The 18,969-nt window shown below is 40.0% G+C and overlaps 1 protein-coding gene across 3 annotated transcripts in view; it reads right to left on the reverse strand.

Moving 5' to 3' along the window:
- Positions 1–18,969, reverse strand: part of anapc4 (anaphase promoting complex subunit 4) — a 123,661-nt gene that overhangs the window by 42,474 nt on the left and 62,218 nt on the right. For all 3 annotated transcript variants that reach the window (XM_087144836.1, XM_022229819.2, XM_087144835.1), the window contains exons 10-13: positions 8,144–8,328; positions 7,700–7,800; positions 7,170–7,221; positions 5,577–5,679 (exon numbers count right to left, since the gene is read on the reverse strand). In XM_087144836.1, the coding sequence (XP_087000962.1) occupies positions 5,577–5,679; positions 7,170–7,221; positions 7,700–7,800; positions 8,144–8,328 (441 nt within the window). The remainder of the gene's footprint in view (positions 1–5,576; positions 5,680–7,169; positions 7,222–7,699; positions 7,801–8,143; positions 8,329–18,969) is intronic.

Raw genomic sequence — 18,969 nt, forward strand, 5'->3', positions numbered from 1 at the left:
GGTCAACTGACTGAGTCAACCGAATCAACAAAATTTACTTGAACTCGGAGGAATCAACCATCAAAAACAGAGCCTTCCCTGTCACCGTCGAGTGACGAAAGACAAGATGGCCGTCATGCATGTATGTGCAAGAAAGACATTTCTGCTATCAAAACTGGACAAGATCCAGGAATCACTGGAAAGCATGGGGTCCAGATTAACCAGACTGGAAATTAAACTGCAAGAAACTACTAACAAGGTAACTGAACATGACAAAGAGATAGAGGATCTGAAATCGGCAGGTTCTTTCACTGAAAACAGCACAAGAAGGCAACGGCACATATCAGCAATCTCACCCATGGCAGTTACCTACACATGTCAGCTTGAAATCAATTTGACGATCTACAAAACAGATGCTGCAGAAATAACATTGTGATACATGGTATCCCTGAGGGATCGGAGGGCAATCAGTCATGTGAAGGTTTTCTTGCCGATTTCTTCTTGACTCACATGAAGCTGGAAGACGGCAATGGCATAGAGATCGAGCGGGCCCATCATACCCCGGGATGCCAATCGCCATTGCAATAAGGACACAACCCCAGGAAAGCAAGGTCATGTAACATCTATTGTAAACTACTACGCTTCACCGATCGTCAACACATCTTGAAACAGGCTTCATCGGCTCTCTGCAACAACCCATACAAAGGATCACATATTTCGATTTCCGATGACGAAACCAGTAACATCAGGAATGCTCGCAAGCAGCTAAGGGAAAATCACCTATCAGAGATATGTCGTAACACTCAAGTGCAGTTCGCATTCATCCCCTGGTCATTCCCGGCAGTCCTCACATTCAAGCTTCACAGTGGTGCTTACAAGGTCTTCAATCTCGGGGAAGCAAGTTTGTCTTAAATGAATCTTTGTGAGTCAGCTAAATGTCAGCTTAACCACTTGCTGCCGGGTGCTTTTTTTAACTGTTACATGCACTGCCGGGCAGTTTTTTAATATTTTCGTTTTTCAAAAATCTTCAAAAATTCATATCTTTTTTTCTGAATGCCTAAACCCCATAAAATGACTGCCTCGTGGCGAGTCTAGCCCTCACAAGCAACTTCCATTGACCCTTCGGTTTTGCGGCCACGCCGCCCGCTCTGTATAGAGTCCCCATTGTGTGTGTTACATAAGGGCTCGTTTATTCCGGGCCTTGGCCCAGTGCGTTGCTATGCTGCCGTGTTGCTATGCGGAGCGATTGACGGTCAAGACCTCAGCGTGTAATATGCAGTGAGTGAATGGGAAGCTGTGCACGTGCACTGGGCTTTGTCAACTTTTCAATGAGTGCGGGCAATGACGGGCAAATGAATCATGCTGTAAAAAATGGGGTCTAAAAGTGAAGCTTTTTCGTGGCGCTGCTGCATGTAACTTTAGCTATTTTTTGAAGCTATTGGGATTTTTTTCTGTTATATATTTTCCCATCTACCAAACATATCTCCCCCACACCACTCTCATATTTTATTTCCCAACTTGTTCATTTTCCCTCCCATAGTGTAAGATATTTCCCTTCCCAAACTTTATTTCCCAACAATTTCAAGTAAAATTTAGAAACCAATAAAATCAAGTACACATAGAAAAACACACACAAACAAATATTTGGAGAGAACTTCTTTTTCTCTTATTTTCTTCTTGTCATTTTTCTTGTGTTTTCTTTTCACTTCTCATTGAAATAGTTGAACTCATAAAAGTAGCAAAATAAATTTCCACTCTTTCTTATCAAATAAAAAGCAAAACTCATAAAAAAGGCAAGAATGGGCAAACTCCTAACACCAATGCAAGGAATGAAAAGGATGAAAATACAACATCCTCAAAGCAGTACTTTCCAGAAACTTTGTCTTTTTTGTCATTTTTTCAAAGGTTGAAAACATGACCAATTAGTAAAACCATTACAAGGAAATGGGCCACTTTTTCAAGAGATGAAAATACAACATCCTCAAAGCAGTAATTTCCAGAAACTTTGTCTTTTTTGTCATTTTTTTCAAAGGTTGAAAACATGACCACCTAGTAAAACCATTACAAGGAAATGTGCCACTTTTTCAAGAGATGAAAATACAACATCCTCAAAGCAGTACTTTCCAGAAACTTTGTCTTTTTGTCATTTTTTTTCAAAGTTTGAAAACATGACCACCTTGTAAGACCATTACAAGGAAATGTGCCACTTTTTCAAGAGATGAAAATACAACATCCTCAAAGCAGTACTTTGTCTTTTTCGTCATTTTTTTCAAAGGTTGAAACTATGACAACACCTAAAACCACCAGTAAATGACATATTGTTTTACACCAGAAAAGTGGGGCATCAAGTCAAAACACACATGAAAAACACAAAATATAATGTCAATGAAAATGTCCATGAAAGTAAATGTTCAAAGTGTCAATTAGTGGACAGTATGGTGCTCCTTGAAGCAGGGGGCGACGCAGAGGGGCTTGTGGCACGTGTCGCACTCGAAGTGTGTCTTCTTTCGCAGACCACGGGAAGCGCAGAGGACACACCGCCGGTAGCGGAAGTCACCATAGCTGGTCCTCTCAAAGTCCACGGGGTCGGCCGACAAAGCGGGAGTTGGTGACTGGTGGAGTATCGTGCTGAGGACGGTACTCGGGCAAGGGCTCGTCGAACAGCAGCTCACGGACAAGACTCAAGCGGTAGTCAAGGAAGGAGAGGCGGTGATCAACGGCGGTTGAGCAGGTAGAAGAAGAGCTTCTTGTACCACTTGAGGGACTTACGAGTTGCTCGATGATTTGCCGCTAGTTAGTCGCTCTTGTAAACGCCCCCCATCAGGGCGTTGTATTCGATGACACAGGTCAGTTTCTGCTTTTCCTGCCCTGTCCTGTCTTGCTTGCCGGTGCCACGGATGTCTGCCGTATGCATGGTGGAGAGCATACGGATGTTGCACTTGTCTCGCCACACCATGGCCAGGAGAGAACCGCTGACACCCAGGTCGGCCGACCGGAATGCTGTTTTGCCCCGCTTCAGCTTGACGGACTGCAGGTCTTTCAGCATCCCGTTTCTGTTCGCCATGACGGTGCTGACGACGTTGAACTTCTGGTTGTGAAGTCGTCGAAACAAAGCTGGACTGCTGAAGGCCCGGTCGAGGGCAAGGTTGTAGCCCTTACCACTTAGGTCGTTCACCAAGTCCATCGCCACTTGTGTAGTTGCTGGGAGGTCTCCTTTACTTTGGCCGGTGTAGATTTTGAAGTTGTAGCAGTACCCGGCGGCACTCCCGGTGCTCTGGCACAACTTGTACATCTTGATGCCGAAGCGGGCCCTCTTTCTGGGGTTGTAGGTAGCGAAGCGGAGACGCCCGTAAAACTTCAGCAAGGAGTCGTCGACCGAAATGTCCCGTTGAGGAACGTAGACAGTGGCAAACTTCTGAGTAAGATGGTCGACGACTGGGCGCACTTTGAAGAGGCGGTCGGTGTAGTCATCTGGCATGGCGGTGTTATCGTTGAAGTGCAGGGACTGCAGGATGGCAAGGAAGCGATCTCGGGGCATGACGGACGGGAATAGGCTCATCTTCAGTAGTGGGTTGGTGGACCAGAAGCTATGAAGGGTTGGGTGCTTCGCAATTCCCGTCATTATGCAAAGGCCCAGAAAGGCCTTCAGTTCTGTAGTGTTCAGATCAGTCCATGATCGCATGTGCGCTGATGTCGTAGCGGGCCTCTGCATGGCATACCGGTTGGTCTCTTGCACTATCTTGTTGTAGAGAACGTCGTCAAAAAACAGTTCAATGGCTTCACTGCAGGTCGAGCTGCGATGCAGGCGGGGATCGACGGCACCACCATTACTGGTTAAGCCGTACTTCAGCGGTGTACTGTCTTCATCTGTCCACCGGAACAGTGCGGCACTGCTGCTGGTCGACGCGGCGGTCTGTGTACGGGACTGTCTCTTGCGCTTGGCATATACAGCCAAGGGTACATCACTGTCAATTTCTGTACTTGACTGTACTTGAGCAGGTGACGGCGGTGATGAAGAAGACGAAGAACCTTCGTCTGAACTCAGATAAAACTCGCTTTCACTGGAAGAACTGGACTCTCCGGATATAACTTCAGCCATGTTGTCTGTGCTCTGAATAACACGATACCCAATATGAACATATGTAGCCACTGCACGGCGTTTTTATTCTCAAGCAGCGAAGGCCGTGCCCTGTCAGTCAATGTAGCAAGGGCCAGCAGCGCCGGGTCGGGTCATTCATGGGGCCCAGGTGCATAATGAGCCCGCACAGCCCGCGCTTTGTCTTCAGTGCAGTGCAGCGATAATCCGCTGCAAGCGCCCGGCAGCGCAAACAAATGCGCTCTGCACAAACAATACACAGATTACCTCTGCTAATTTCAGCGCTCTGCGCTGAACGAATACAGGGATTGATTGGCAGTGCCCGGCAGCTCTCAGCAGCTCGTACTTTTATATCAGGCTTTTATAAGTTCGGTCACCCCGGCTATAAAATAAAGTCACAATTCACCAGCCCCAGCAACCCATTATTGCCTTGGACCAATTTATTTACCGCCAATGATGGCTTAAACTTTTTAACTGACAGCCCCAAACTTTTAAAGAAACGCCCAGCAACTTTTTTTTTATAGTAAAGTTCCGATTTCGGAGTCCCCAGCCACGAATATAAGGCCTATGGCCCCCGGCTGGAAGTGGTTAATGTATTCAATCTACATGATACATCATTAGTAATGACAGGTTACAGGTTCTGCTTTCAATACATATGGATCAGTACTTCAGTAGTGACACCTGCATGACTTGGCTGATGCATGGTTGCTCTCAAACTTTGTTTTTAACTTTATTGAGCAATTCTCGAGATCTAGTCAATAGTGGACAAGCAGATACTTTTATCTTGAGATTGTTTAAAAATAATTTCTACAGAAAAGTTTTTCTTAGTCAAGGAAAAATGTTAGGAACCCAGACAAATGCCACTTCAAAGCTACACGTTAGTTTGAGAACCAGGCTAGCTGTTTAACATACATGTACTTATGTAACATGTTGACTAGTGTCCAATGGACCTTTTGACATTGAATACATATATGTGTGTGATGTGGTGTGGTATTGTTCAAGCAATCCCAAATTACAATGTAAATTTATTCAGCTAGACTTGTGCTTTTTTGGTTGTGTATATGGTCTGCTGTATGTACATGTATTAAAACCCTATCAGCCCCAAGTAGAAACACCCCCTCATCAGCTGAAAGAGCCACTTTGGTCTGGAGTATTCATTTTGTTGGCAGCAATGTGACTCTTGCATTTTCTAGTTCTTCATTAACCAGCGATGCGCATTTAGTATCAAAGGAGCCTCTGTTGCTACAGGAAATAGTGCCCTCTCTTGGTCCAGTTCGAGGCCCATAGTTCTGTCATAGCCTCAGACTTGACTCAGACTCTTCAAGTTGGACTCAGACTCAAACCAATCCATTCTTTGTGGACCTCAACTAGACTCAGACATTGCTCCAACACATGCCAACAAATTTGGTAAAAAAAATGGTTTGAATAAAACTAACTTGATTAAATCCTAATAGATAAAAAGTTGTGAAATACAAATTTAACAACAAATGTAAGTATTTACCTTGTTCAAAGCACTTGGTACTGGTTCCTCAGAAAGTCTCATCATCACAACATACAACCAGCGAAAAAAGGCTTTAAAATTCTTCAAGCTGGAGTCTATCACCCTACAAAAAGGGAAAATTTTTTCTTTTACTAATTTCATTTGCAAAAAACCACTGAATGACAAAATAGTGGCAACAAGTATCGACATATAATTGAAGGTTTTCCCAACAATTCGGTTTGAATACGTAATTCATAAATACCGCAGATAGTTTCATTCGATAATGCCTGCCGCAATTCGATAATGCACGCTGCATAAAAACATGCTGCACCTGGATACGAAATTAATTCATTCCTATTGGTCAAGAGTCTGTGTGCGCAGCGGCATGCAGAACTCATCATGCCTGCACCATATAAGGAGATCCTTCTGGACTATTTGCACAAGGAATACCATAAAATAGACGAAGGTATTCAGGAATATAAAAGTAAAATTCTTGAACAAAATCCTTGGAAATTTATGTAATATAATTTATGTAATATAATTTATTTATATAATTTATTTATATAATTTATATTGATTTCTTTTGACTCCGACTAAAAAGGATTTATGAACAGGAATAGAGATGTACTTGGTCTAATGTCTAAAGCCCAGCACAGGAGAGTGACCACTGATAATGCCCTCACCTGTGGCTTGGGCATTAGTTGTGTCCAATACTTGCCAAGCATATGTATTTATTCCCTTATTTATAAAAGTAAACAGTAAAGAAGCAAAATATTACCCTCTCAATGGAGGTTCACATGAGACTTCTTGTCTCTATTAAATTTAATATGGTCAGTCTTCCACAGGCCTTAGCTTATGTGCGATTTGGACGGAATTTTCCATGTTTAAGTATTTAAACACACCACACTTTGTCACGTTTCTTCTTCTGTTTTACTAACAAGAACACAAACAATTAAGTCAATTATATGAGAGTTTTCATACCAATGATTTTTTTTACATTACTAACCTTTTCAGACTTTACTTTCAAAGGGCTGCAAGGTGGAAACAGATTATTATTACACTGATCCCCTTCTCTACTGAAATTGTCTGCATTTTCAAAGCTTTTAATAGTTCATAGTTGAAGTTGGGTCCTCACAATTTGCCAAATGCTTTAAAGTTACAGGGTTGAGTCTCCAGGATAGGCACAAAATGCAAGAACTTGAGTAAATGTAAGTCCACACTTTAGACAAGAACTGAATATCTGTATGGGCCAAGTATTTATTGGTACTGAAGTTTTAATACAACAGTATGATTGCAAATATGAAGACTTCAGCTACATGTACATGTATTTTACTACCAAACAAACTAAAGTGTGATTTTTAATGGCAACATACAATGATTTAGTACTTTGCCATTTCTACAAATGAAGAATTCAAAACTTTATGAGTAAACACTGTGTACATTTATGGCAGGGAACACATTTTAACAGTTTACGTTTCATAACCCACTATTAAAACCTTCACTGAAGCTCGTATTTAATTAATTTGACAGTGGATAGTGAGACTAATAGATGGAAATAATTTCCCCTGGGCTCGATTTCAAACTGTAAAGTTAACTAATGTGTATAATACTTACTGGAGAAGTTCACTTGCTTTAAGCATGAAAGATCCAACTGTCCCAATGGCATCTGGAGTATAACAAAAGATGCAATGTAGAAATGTGCTATTTGTGCAATCCTAACAAGGTGACCTGAATAACAAAACGGAAGTACTCTACAAAAACTGATATTGCTTAAGGCTGGGGCTCCATTTCATGGCTTTACAAATTAGTACAGGTACTTGGCTAATGATCAACATTCTGTGCTTACAATGCAAGCTCAGAAATGAAGTATTAAATCAGGTGGCATAGAATGCATGTACACATGCATATAAGCCAGAAAATGAAACATCACAAGTGTTGAAAACATTTTGGGATTTTTCTCCCCAAACCATCTTTCATCATCTCAAATATAAATGACAAGCACAAATGAGCACACTTTTTCTTAATTGGTCAACAGATTTTTATCACATACATGTATCTTAGAAGAAAATACTGAAAAACATTAAAACAAATGCATACAGATAAATAAAATGTTTCCCATCACATATGCTGTCACAGTTTCCCACCTTCAATTGCTGTTGGTGACAGCCCAATAATGCCATACTTGTCATACCACAGAGACATTCCCTTCAGGTGGTTTAGATGATACACCAGTGAACGACCAACACTGCCAAAATAAAATATTATTAATTCTGAATAACATAGGGTCAGAAAAAATCTAACCTGACCAAACTAACCAATATCTCAAGAGCAATATATCAGAACACTTTAGGCAATATCTCAGACTCAGTGGCTGCTGGAATATGCTTAAAAACCAACCTACTTTACAAAACAGCTCAAAGCTAAGCAGCTATTTTTGCTAATGGTTGAAATCAACTTGATCATACAGTATTCAAACAAATTGATTCACCCCAAGGAGTTTTTTGAAGGCAAATTTAAAGCACTCCTGACACGTGTACACTTTCCAACTGTCATAAATCTGTCAGCAGAGGTTTTTAACTTCAGTTTACCTGTAAATGTGTTTCAAGACTAGTTTTTGTATGTTTGAGTAGGAGTTCTCCACAGACTGGCCCAATTTCTTCATGCCTTTTTCTGTCAGCTCATGTAGCAAGAAAGCTTGTAACTCAGGACTAGCACGCCCCCATAGAAGCAACTGAAGCAACTCATCACGGATGCTACCAGCAGCCTTCTTTTGCTGATGCATATTGCAAAAAGGGAAAATAAAATGCAATTTAAGTTACATGTATCTCTTCCTGGAAGTTATCATGCTGATGAGAAATAGCCAAAGGTTTACAATCTGCAATTAAATGTAACAGTACGGGTACTATTTTGGTGGTGGGGGAACAACTTAAATATTGCTAGAGATTTAAACTGGAAGGAATGAACTACAGTAAAATGTAATGTACACTAAAATATTCTCACAATGTGCTGTTTGAAATGCCCTGACATGTGCAAATAAATTTTTTTCTGTTTTCAGTCAAAAGTCAGAAATCTACACATCCATGGAGGATTCTCGTGCTTGCGTTATTTCTCCGTGGATGTGTAGCGAATTGAGCAGCAGAACAAAATGCACATATACAATGGATCACACATGTATGGCACAGAGTACAATTCAACATTTATGTTTTTATTTGAATGAGATCCAAATCTGAATGTTCACGTGATGATCGTGTGTCTGTCAAACATAAACAGTTGGGGCAAAAACTATACATACACTTGGTAGAAAACAGTTTTCCTCAATTTTTCACTGTTTGAAATAGTTTGGCCAACATTTTCTTTATGATGTCAGACAAACTGTACCTCAACTTCATGTTCATAGTGTGTACTTCAATTGAAAATACACAGAGACATTTATTAGGGTTTGAAATATTAATATTTCTAAAAGTAATTTTGTCAAAGTTTGCATTTAACCCTTAATTTATTGGCATTCAAAACACATCAGAATATGGTCCACTGCGACTATGAGATGTGACAAAAAACACAGAAAATGGCACTAAATATCAGGGTTGGAGAATGTCAAATTTGATGGCGCACTATTGTGAAACACTTAAGGGCAGGTAGTACATACAGAATACAAGTGCCTCTTCAACCAATAATGTGTTGTGAATTCCTTAAAGAGCACCTCTAAGGAAAACATGTTTTCTCTGATTTTATCTGTTCAAATAAATATGGAAGCATCAGTAGTAGGCAAAGGAGAGTTCCAGAGCAGCTTTACCCTCCTAGACCAACCCCAACCCCCCTCAACCGGGACTTCCCCCTACTTCTGGATCCATTCCCATCTCCCCGGGGCTCTTCTCAACCCCCAGGATTTCTCCCTACACCCGGGGGTCAAGATTGCCAGACAACGAGATTTCACAAAACGGCCTAGATTTTCCTCCTCGACTGAAAATTCTGAAAAAAATTTCCTAAGACTCCTCTAGAAGTAAAATGGATCTAACTTTTGCCAGTTGGTTTGAATACGCTAAATTAGTCACAGCTCACGCCGCGTGGTTAACTCTAAACATTTGTGAAATGAAACATGATATAATCGAGCAAGCGAAACTGGACGTACAGAGTCAAAGGCATCACATTTGCTTGGTGAGAAAAACCAAAGAAGGAAATAAAGTTTATAAACCGGATCAAATATTTATTCCCAGTGATTTGATTACTGATTAAAATTTTAAAAAATATTAAATTTCGTTAAATCGAAACAGACATGTTAACATCAATTATTTCTTTTGTATAGACACTATTAAATCTGTTAATGTGGTAGATGCGGGTCGACTGTACTCATTGTTTAAAATTCTGATGGCATCAACTGCAGCGAATGCCACGACTGCCATAATCGTCACAACTATAGGAAATGTACCCAGTGTTCGACTAGCGACAAATGCGGCGAATGTATTCATTGTGTATTTTGTTATGATTCTTATAACTGTGAAGATTCTAATGCCTTGGAAAGCTGTGAAGCTTGTTTTAATTGCAGCAATTGCAGAGAATGTTTCGGCTGCGTTTGATTGTGTTTGCTGCGTTAATTGCATTGAATTAGATGGAATGGATCATGTGGTGCTTTATCGATGGCCGGCACAAAACAATCAGGCGCAAACAAGAAGACGATTTACCGCCTAATGCTGAATTTCAGCTGGATGCTAATTTACATGTATATGATCTAGGTTTTAATAATTGAATATGACGTTGACATAGAGATTTAAATAGAGTAGAGACTCAACGTGAAAATTTAATAGACATGAACGATTAACCTCCCATAAAAAATGAAAAAAATTTCCAACTAAAATACAAAACCAGAGCCATGTCAAACCAAATTTATATTATAAACCGATGACTACAAACGGTCTCAATGCCCCCAACATAGACACAAACGTTGTATATGGACCTTTGACCCTGACAGATTTTGTGATAGCAGACCCCGTAGTTAAAAAGAGTGACAACATAACACAACATCATTCACCCATTTTCTATAATCATGACGGTCAAGAAAAACGTCTGTTGATTATGCTTCCAAAAACACTTTGCTACAGTGTCAATCATGTCTATAAATTTGGTGTCAAAGAAAAAAATCCCGAAAATATCATTGGACAACAAATCTGCAATCAACTTCAAGATCATACGGTAGCTATACTCCATCACATCAACTTTACAAGCGAGGAGAACTCGTAAACAACAAAGACACTGGAATTTTAATTGAGCTAGACATTTTTTAAAACGGTCTTTAATATAAAAGAGATGACAACAAACATTCAGTTGAATATGTACCTAGACTTGAGTGGGTATCCAAAGTCAAACGGAGCTACACAAGCAGAAGCAGCAAACGCAACTGAAGTCTACAGGTTTCGAAGGATCGAAGGCATCCGCGGACAAATCTTACGAGAGCGTGACGCCAGAGAAACATCTTCCAAAAGATCAAACAGCAATTAACTGCACTAAATTACGTAGAATACGGAGTTGAAGCATTGGGCGCCACATCAGCGCTATAGGCATTCCCGTGCTACTGGGATCTATCACTGCACCCCTCAGGCTAGTGATGGAAGGCATAGTCATCAGTGTATTTGGTGCTTACGTGTTGTTGAAATACACCAGTCGCAGGTTGACTCATAAAACTAAAACGCACGATAAAATCCGCATGCTTGCCAATGCCAAGCTAAACACTATAGACGAGTATGTCTCACACACGATCGAAGACGGTGATGTGTCTCAAGAAGAAGTTTTGATTTTGTCTGAACTTAGGAAATTTAACAAGTTGAAAGAAAAGATTTGCTCAAACACAACAATCAAGTTACAACAAAATAAAACGACAAGCAAAGAAGAGTTTGACTGCCAAGAGCAAGCCAAAGCTGAGACAAAGGGCCGCAGTTTTTAAAAAAGACCTTAAGAAAAAACTTGGTGAATAACTTTGTCAAAGTCCGTCAAGTACCAGGAATCACCACCTGCTTACCAAAATATTATGCAAACTGTAAAAAAAAACCCGCGCCTGCTTTTTAAAACAGGTTTATTATAAAACAGATCGGAGCCAACTTAAGTCAATTATCGATAGTGGTCAATGAAGATTATCACTTTTCTGCTGTATTTCCCAATTTAACCGCAGCGTACGAGTTGCCAAAAGTTAAAACAGACTAAGCGGTCAATAGGTGGACAACTGGCCCCATATCATTTTATCAAAACCAATTTAATTTCGCGGTCTATTGCACGACAACGACATGTGGGGTAGGTTTTGATTTACTGTCTGACCAGAATCCGTACGTATCTGCGCTGTTTAATTTTCACGTGTACAACACAGGAAAAAATCTTTTACGAGTGCGTGATGCCTATCCCATGTGACGAGATATTTGATGCGTTGCACAACAACTACGACCATCAGTAATTTACAGACCCCTCCCAGTTGTTTAATGTCGACCAAAATAAATTATTTAAACAAACGAGTCATACCATATCAAATGGGCTCAGTACAGCTTATTATTACGACAATGGCTATATACCAGTCCCTGGCGAAAAACTACGACGCACACGATTCACATGCCACCGACAGCAAATATGCAGGCTCTACCTACATGGGCTTCGGGTGGGCTAAAACCGTCTAGGCTTGGGTCACGTGAGCACGTACACGGTAACTTGGATTACACAGTCTGTCTGATGCAGTTAAATTGGCCTGGTGGGACTTTATCCTCAAAAAGAGTAAACTTACAGACGTAGGCATTACAGAAGTAAACAAATCGATTAGAGCTCACGTTTATGCATTACTTGGCGCACAGGCATAAACAAAAACGAGCGAAATGGCACATGGCACCGGACTAGACGTTCAACAGCAATTTATAACTATCGTGGAATCTTTGATAAACTCGGAACCTGACCTCGAACAGTCAATTGACTAATTCCAGGATTCGTTGCAGTATGCAAAAAGGCCTTTAAATTTTCGTAGTGACACCCGATTTATACTTAGTGCTGTCGGATATGGATTTACGCATGGGAACATTGAAAGGATACAACAATTTGCAAATCGCGACAGCCGGCATGCAGACGGGCTATGTTCCAAGTTTAAATTTCTAGCGCGCAGTGCCAGAGACATTAAATTTTGATGAAGTTACAGAACCCGAAATTTTGCCAGATCCAGAACCTATTCCAAATATAAAGCCTGTATTACCACCTCAGGAGAAAAAAGTTAGATGTTCATAATGAAGAGAAATTATCTTTAACTGTAGGAGCTATTGCAGTAGCCGGGAATTGGCGTTATGTTGTACAATGTATTAACTTAAAATATTAACTTAGGCCTCAACCAAAAAGTAAAAGGCATTAAAAAATTACCTTCCTCAATTTCGAGAAAGGGAATTATTTTTTGCCCTAAATTAATCCGTTAAACTGACTTACATCTTCTGAACACAAGTCAATATCAAAAAGCCCAAGCCCACAAACAACGCCCAAATGTGTTCAGCTATCCAACCAACTGTCTTGCTCGTCAAGTTTAATATCCAAGAAAGAATGCTACCAATTATACCGGGCAATGCTGCAAGCACTTTCAAGCCTAGTTCTTTCAATGCGTTTGCCAAATTTTGCAGTTGCCATTTGATCCAATTGGTTACGCCTGGTTTTGACGGTGGTTCTGATTTTGGCGCTGGTGTAGGTTTTGGCCCCGGTTCAGGGTTCTGGTGCAGGCCGTACCAGCAGCTCTCACAGCAGCCATCACGCTTGAAACTATTGTAATGATAGCTAAACTAAAAGCCGTTAAAATACTGACTATACTCACACCTTGTTCTCTAAAAAGCACCCAGATTTTCTCACGTTAAGGAGTCATCTCAAATCTTGTCCGGGACAAGTTGTGGTAAAATTGGGGGGAAAGTGAATACTTTCTCCGCGATTTCCCCTGCAAGTAGCAGTCCATTTGTTAAGGGGAAGTTGTGGAGGAATTTTGCATTAGTAGGTCACTGACTATGAAGGACTGTTTGCATTACCAGTGGACTTGTAATCGGTGGTTACTATCTTAAGTGGTTTGCGGTTTCCAGAGACTGACCTTGGGTCACTCCACACACCATGATTTTTTGTCATGTGTTCAATACCTGTTGTAGACTGAATCAGATGGTTGTTTGGAAAAACTTACAGACTTTGCCAGTCCCTCTGCTTATTTTGCTTCATTTACTTGTTAAATGTACAAGTTGTTTTACCTCTGCCCCTTGTTATACATGTACCTCCATATCCATTCACTTCTAAATTCAAAACTGGAAGTGTTTACTATAATATTTTTTAAAGGTTCCCTAGCCAGAATTGTCCAATCATGATTGGAATAACAGTTTTTCAGTATTTCACATCAAGAGGTAATAAAATACAAAGCAGCAACATGGTTTAACTTTCCGTATATTACGCCATGATTTTTTGGCTCAGAAAAAAGATATTAAAGGAAGATTTATTGAAATACAGGGCCTGTACCTAATCTCTTCTTGTTAATGTTTTTTTGTGCCGTAACATTACCATATTAAATACAATAAAGTTGTATTTGCCTGAAGTAAGACCATAGCTTTCCAGAAGAAAAAACCTGAAGCAGCTTTATATTTTATGAAAGGGTTGATGTACATTTATTCCAAATAATAAAGTTAGAGAAGTTTCAAAAAGCTCTGAGTAAGGAGTGCAGTCCTTTGCCTGTGGCTTGTCCATCATCAAAACCACGAGTGTCCTTGAGTGGCCTGCCTGACCAAAACCGCAGAGTGGGGGGAGGGGGCAGAGACTGTGTATACAAATACTGACAGCTTTATTTCGGGGAGATTGTGGGGAAATTTCCAGTAGCCTGCAACATTCCATGGCAACACTCTTCCAGAGTTTATCCTCAACTTATCCCAGATGAGATTTGAAATGACTTTAAATGGCCGTCCATCACCGCAGTAATCATTTCTTTAATATGGGTAGGAACCTGATCGGTGTTCCTGTTAATAACTTCTAACCGACCACGTCCTTCCACTTGTAAATCTTCCAACTGTGCTTGAAGTTCTGCGCGTTCTGCCGGGTCCTCTTCTTCTAATTCATTTTTGACTTGTTGAATCTTTTCGTCTAATCGATCCAATTTACCTTGGCTTAAAACCAACTTGCCTTTTACCGTTTGTAAAGATTCATCTAAAGCCAGTAGCTCTCGGTAATTTAATCCTTCCGTCTGCACTTTTTCTGTGAGCTGTTCTACGATGTTGCTTACTTGGTCAGCTGCGCTAGGCAGTTCTTCCACTTGAACTATTTCAGGATTAATAAATTTTAACGTTTTGCCCGTTTTTTCCTATTTTTTGGCCATACATGTAAAAATCTAGTTCTTGTCGAACAAATTTTGCCCTGAAGGCCATCCAGCCACTCTAGCATTTTTGGCTATCGTGTCCAGATTTATGACTAAATCGGGATTTCTTTTGTCGGTTAATAGTAATTCCTTACTGAACCCCGGAAGCGCTTTGTAAAATAAACCGCGACATTTTCGATATTCAAAATTTTCATAATCTTGTAAATTTGGTACGTCTGGTTGGCCGGCAAGTTTGAAAAATCTATAGAAATTATCTACAGTCAGATTGGTGCTAAATATTGCTCTGGCTCTGTTTAAGTTATATTCTTCAGCCGATATTGCCGGCTGACCGGTGATAAACAATGTTTCTTGTCTGTCAATGGTGTTGTCCAATTTTTCATCATCATTAAATGTTAAAGCTTCTTCTTGCCCTTGATCTAACAAGGGCATTTCTTCAGGGTCAAAACCACCTTCTGCCATGTTACTTACTTTATTTACTTTACTTTATAATAAACCGTTTTTAAAATTTACTTTTTAAGCTGTGGGCAAACTGGCTGGTAATGTACCCTGCACCACCAGCCAACCTTGCGTGGCCAATGCCTCTGTCGACACCAAGGTTAATTTGGCAGCGTCTTCGATAGACGGTTAAGATCGGGTGGCTTAATTTTCAGTAGTTTATTTCCGAGCATGGTGTATCCCATCGAGATTAGGCTAATAACAGCACCGTGATATATTGTATTGGAAATCCCGTTTACCTTGATCGAGTTTGTGTTACTCATGTTTTAATGTATACGGTTTTATATTCCATGTCTAAAATTTCCGGAGCGGGTGGCGGTTGAGCGGGCATCATTTGAACTGGTGCTGGAGCTTTTACCTGTGTCGTGGCCATAGTCGCCATTGGCATTTTCTTGTTCAAAAACAGCGCTAGTGCTATTCCCCATTTGGGATTTTTAATCTTTGTCACCGTTGGGACTTGGCTCTTTACTGGGTTGTTGGCTGGAGTCACTGCTGGCAGTAGCTTCTCTTCTGTTGGCGTTGTCATTTATAATAGACGGATTCTTATCAATAGCCGAGTGTTTTGTCGCTATCAACGTGGCAACAAGTGGCGATAGGTGGCCCACAGTCTGACTGATTATTGGGTCGTTGTTTAAATCTTTCGTTAAATCTTCTTCCGATTTCAAATTGATGTTAAACCCCAGAAATTCGACTGGGGTAGCTGTTCCAAGTAGTTGTGCGTACAGGCTCAAAATCGAATTACCCAAAGTGTTTACGATTTCTTTGCCAAATCTAACTTCGTATAAAAGCTTTTCTTGTTCTTGTGGAGTTAAAGATTCGATGTCTTTCATGGTGTACTCCTTGCCCAGGTACTTTCTCGACTCATCCAAGGCAACAACTGAACAGAGTTGGTCTTTGACATCGGGCTTATCTTCGAGGGATTCTTGTTTTGCATTAGAACTGAGGATGCTTTTAATGTCATCCATTCTGTTATATACATTTTAAATTTGCTGAATGCCAGCTGGCAGATAAATATTCGCACGTCAAATTAATTGCAAATTAATTGCAATAACTAATTGGACAACTAGTTGAACGTATTGTAGCATTGGTATCATTTAATTAAAAATTTTTAAAAAAATGCTACAGTTGAGCTGCATTAGCCCAACTGTAGCATTTAAAAACAAATTCTAAGCATGGTAACTAGGTTCATTCTAGTTCATCAGTTAATTTGAGTTTGTTAGACTTTTTCTTGTTATTGCAAGAAAAGCAGCATAACACACAATTAGATTTAATATGTCCTATTGAATTATCTAATCGTTCAATGGTACACATGTCTGCTGTACATTTTAATAATTGCATCTTAACTTTGCAGTCATTGTAATAGCAACTTTGTGATCTTCAATTAATCCGTGGCAAAAATCAGTGTCTATAAACCGGTCAGGATCGAATCTATTGTATTTCTTGTCGCTTCGGCAGCAATCTCTAATCCACTGCTGAATTGTAACTCCTTTACAAAAAACACGGTTTACAAAAAAATTTTTGTTTCTTATGTTTACAGATTGAAGCTCCATCGCATTCAATGTATAGATAGATTTCACATTAGCCCCATCTGCGCATATTCGCATCGAAACCGAGGCTCTCTGTGTTGAACTTCGCTGCGCGCGCCCGCGGAGTCGACACAGTACATGCAGTATCCGGTTCGTAATGTGATACCACTTGAGATTAAACCACGCCCACTGCACAAGATACACGGCCATCGCAGGTACGTTAGTTCGCGGTAAATTACCATTGCTTTTTCCTTTGATTTCACGCGTCGAGTCATTCTGAAAGGCTCTTCAACAAAAATTTGCAGCCTGAAAAGTCTGAATTTAACATACCTGTGTGTATTTTGTGTCTTAACTCCTTTCAATCGTCTGATCGTATTAAGAATTGAAGCTGACACATACAGCCTCGTTTTCAAACGTGGAAGTGCGCAGATCGACGCTAAAAGCGTCGTATTGGGATCCCTCTATAGGCTTATTTTCTTTACCGTGGGGACATTTATTCCAATTATTATAAATCTTTGCCAACTCATTACAACTGATAGAACCCGTGCATAATTTGCCGTTATCTTAATTGTAAACGAATCCAAATTTTTAAATTTGTGGCATTTATTACAAATTTTTGTCTCCACTTTAATTTTGACGTTACATAAATTTATTTTTTCATTTTTATTCACATTAAAAAATATGACACGGGTGGCCTTGTATTAACAATTAATTTACTAAATCAAAATCCCTCTTTTAAGTGTTTTTTGATTGATTCCCTTTCACAGTCGGGCACCACGTCATTTTCATCTAACATTTGGTCGAAAGACGATTTATCTTTGCAATAGAAAATAGCTGTCTATGCAGTATTACTTCTGTAGTCTTTGAATGCAGTATTATACTTCTGCGTCAATAGCCAACAGCTACATGTATGTAAATAGTGACGTCCCGAAAATGCCATTCCGCTTAATGCGCAAGTGTTGCTTCTTTCAGATTTCTTCCCATACTTTATGAATTGATCGGTGGCACAATCGTCCACGATGGACAACGTGTTTACACTATCAAATGCATTTTGATACAAGTCGATCACCTCGTTTAATTCTGGTTTCTCTTTTTCCAAGTCACATAGATACATGTTCTTGTCTGTGTACAATCACAGTCGTTCCAGGTACGTTTTATTTTTAAACAAAGTCGGACATATATTCAGACCAATATTCACTCTCTAGTAAATCAAGAACCCATTTCGTTTTTCCCAACCTTGTATCGCCAACGATCAACGTACAATGTGGATTCTTTAATACTCACACTCATTTCATTTTAAACTGGATTTAATAAACCAGACTTTTAATCTGCGCGTCCCTTAATACCAAGAACATGTACATGAACAAAGGCCCGGCAGTTTCCGCTTCCCTTTTCATCTGAATTGAGCCACAGCCCGCACTTGTCTTTTAGGTAGTCGCCCATGTCAACGCCTGTCAGATTCAGATCTTTCATGACCGTTATGCTAGTTTTCATGACATGTGGGTTGAAAAATTTCTGTGGGTTCTTTATGACCGGATCTTTGAATAAAATCAAAATGCCTTTTAAGCGTTTGATCTATGCTAATGTTTTACAACGTGTCTGATTTATTAATGGCTTGTTTCTTCCACGAGTGAATGCGGTCAAATAAATAATACACATTGCCCTAATGCTTTTGCCTCAAACTCTGTGCCAAGTCGCGATTGGTTACGACTTTATACTATTAACTCGGGGGTCCCAAGCCGAATTTTGTTAGAGAAGAGCTTCAAGTGGTGCCTGCAGATACCGAATTGCCGCCTGTTCGGTAATGTCCATAGGCTAAAGTTTTAACCCATTTGGTAATATATAACGCTTCGTGTCTAAAGGCGAAAGGCTAAGTTTATTTTGCATGACGGTTAATAATTGATATTTGTCCGATCTGAACAGTTGTTGTTTATTAAAATGTTGTGTCCGTTCAAATAAACAATTTTTATACGTGCCCTGTTTTAGATGTTTTTGAGTTACCGTTTTTGTAACTCCTTTTGCCTTCTTTAAATTTTGATCCATGGTTAAAATCGAG

Source organism: Acanthaster planci, linkage group LG13 (genome assembly GCF_054643075.1).
Source record: "Acanthaster planci isolate LZ-2023a linkage group LG13, COTS_SCS, whole genome shotgun sequence".
NCBI lineage: Eukaryota > Metazoa > Echinodermata > Asteroidea > Valvatida > Acanthasteridae > Acanthaster > Acanthaster planci.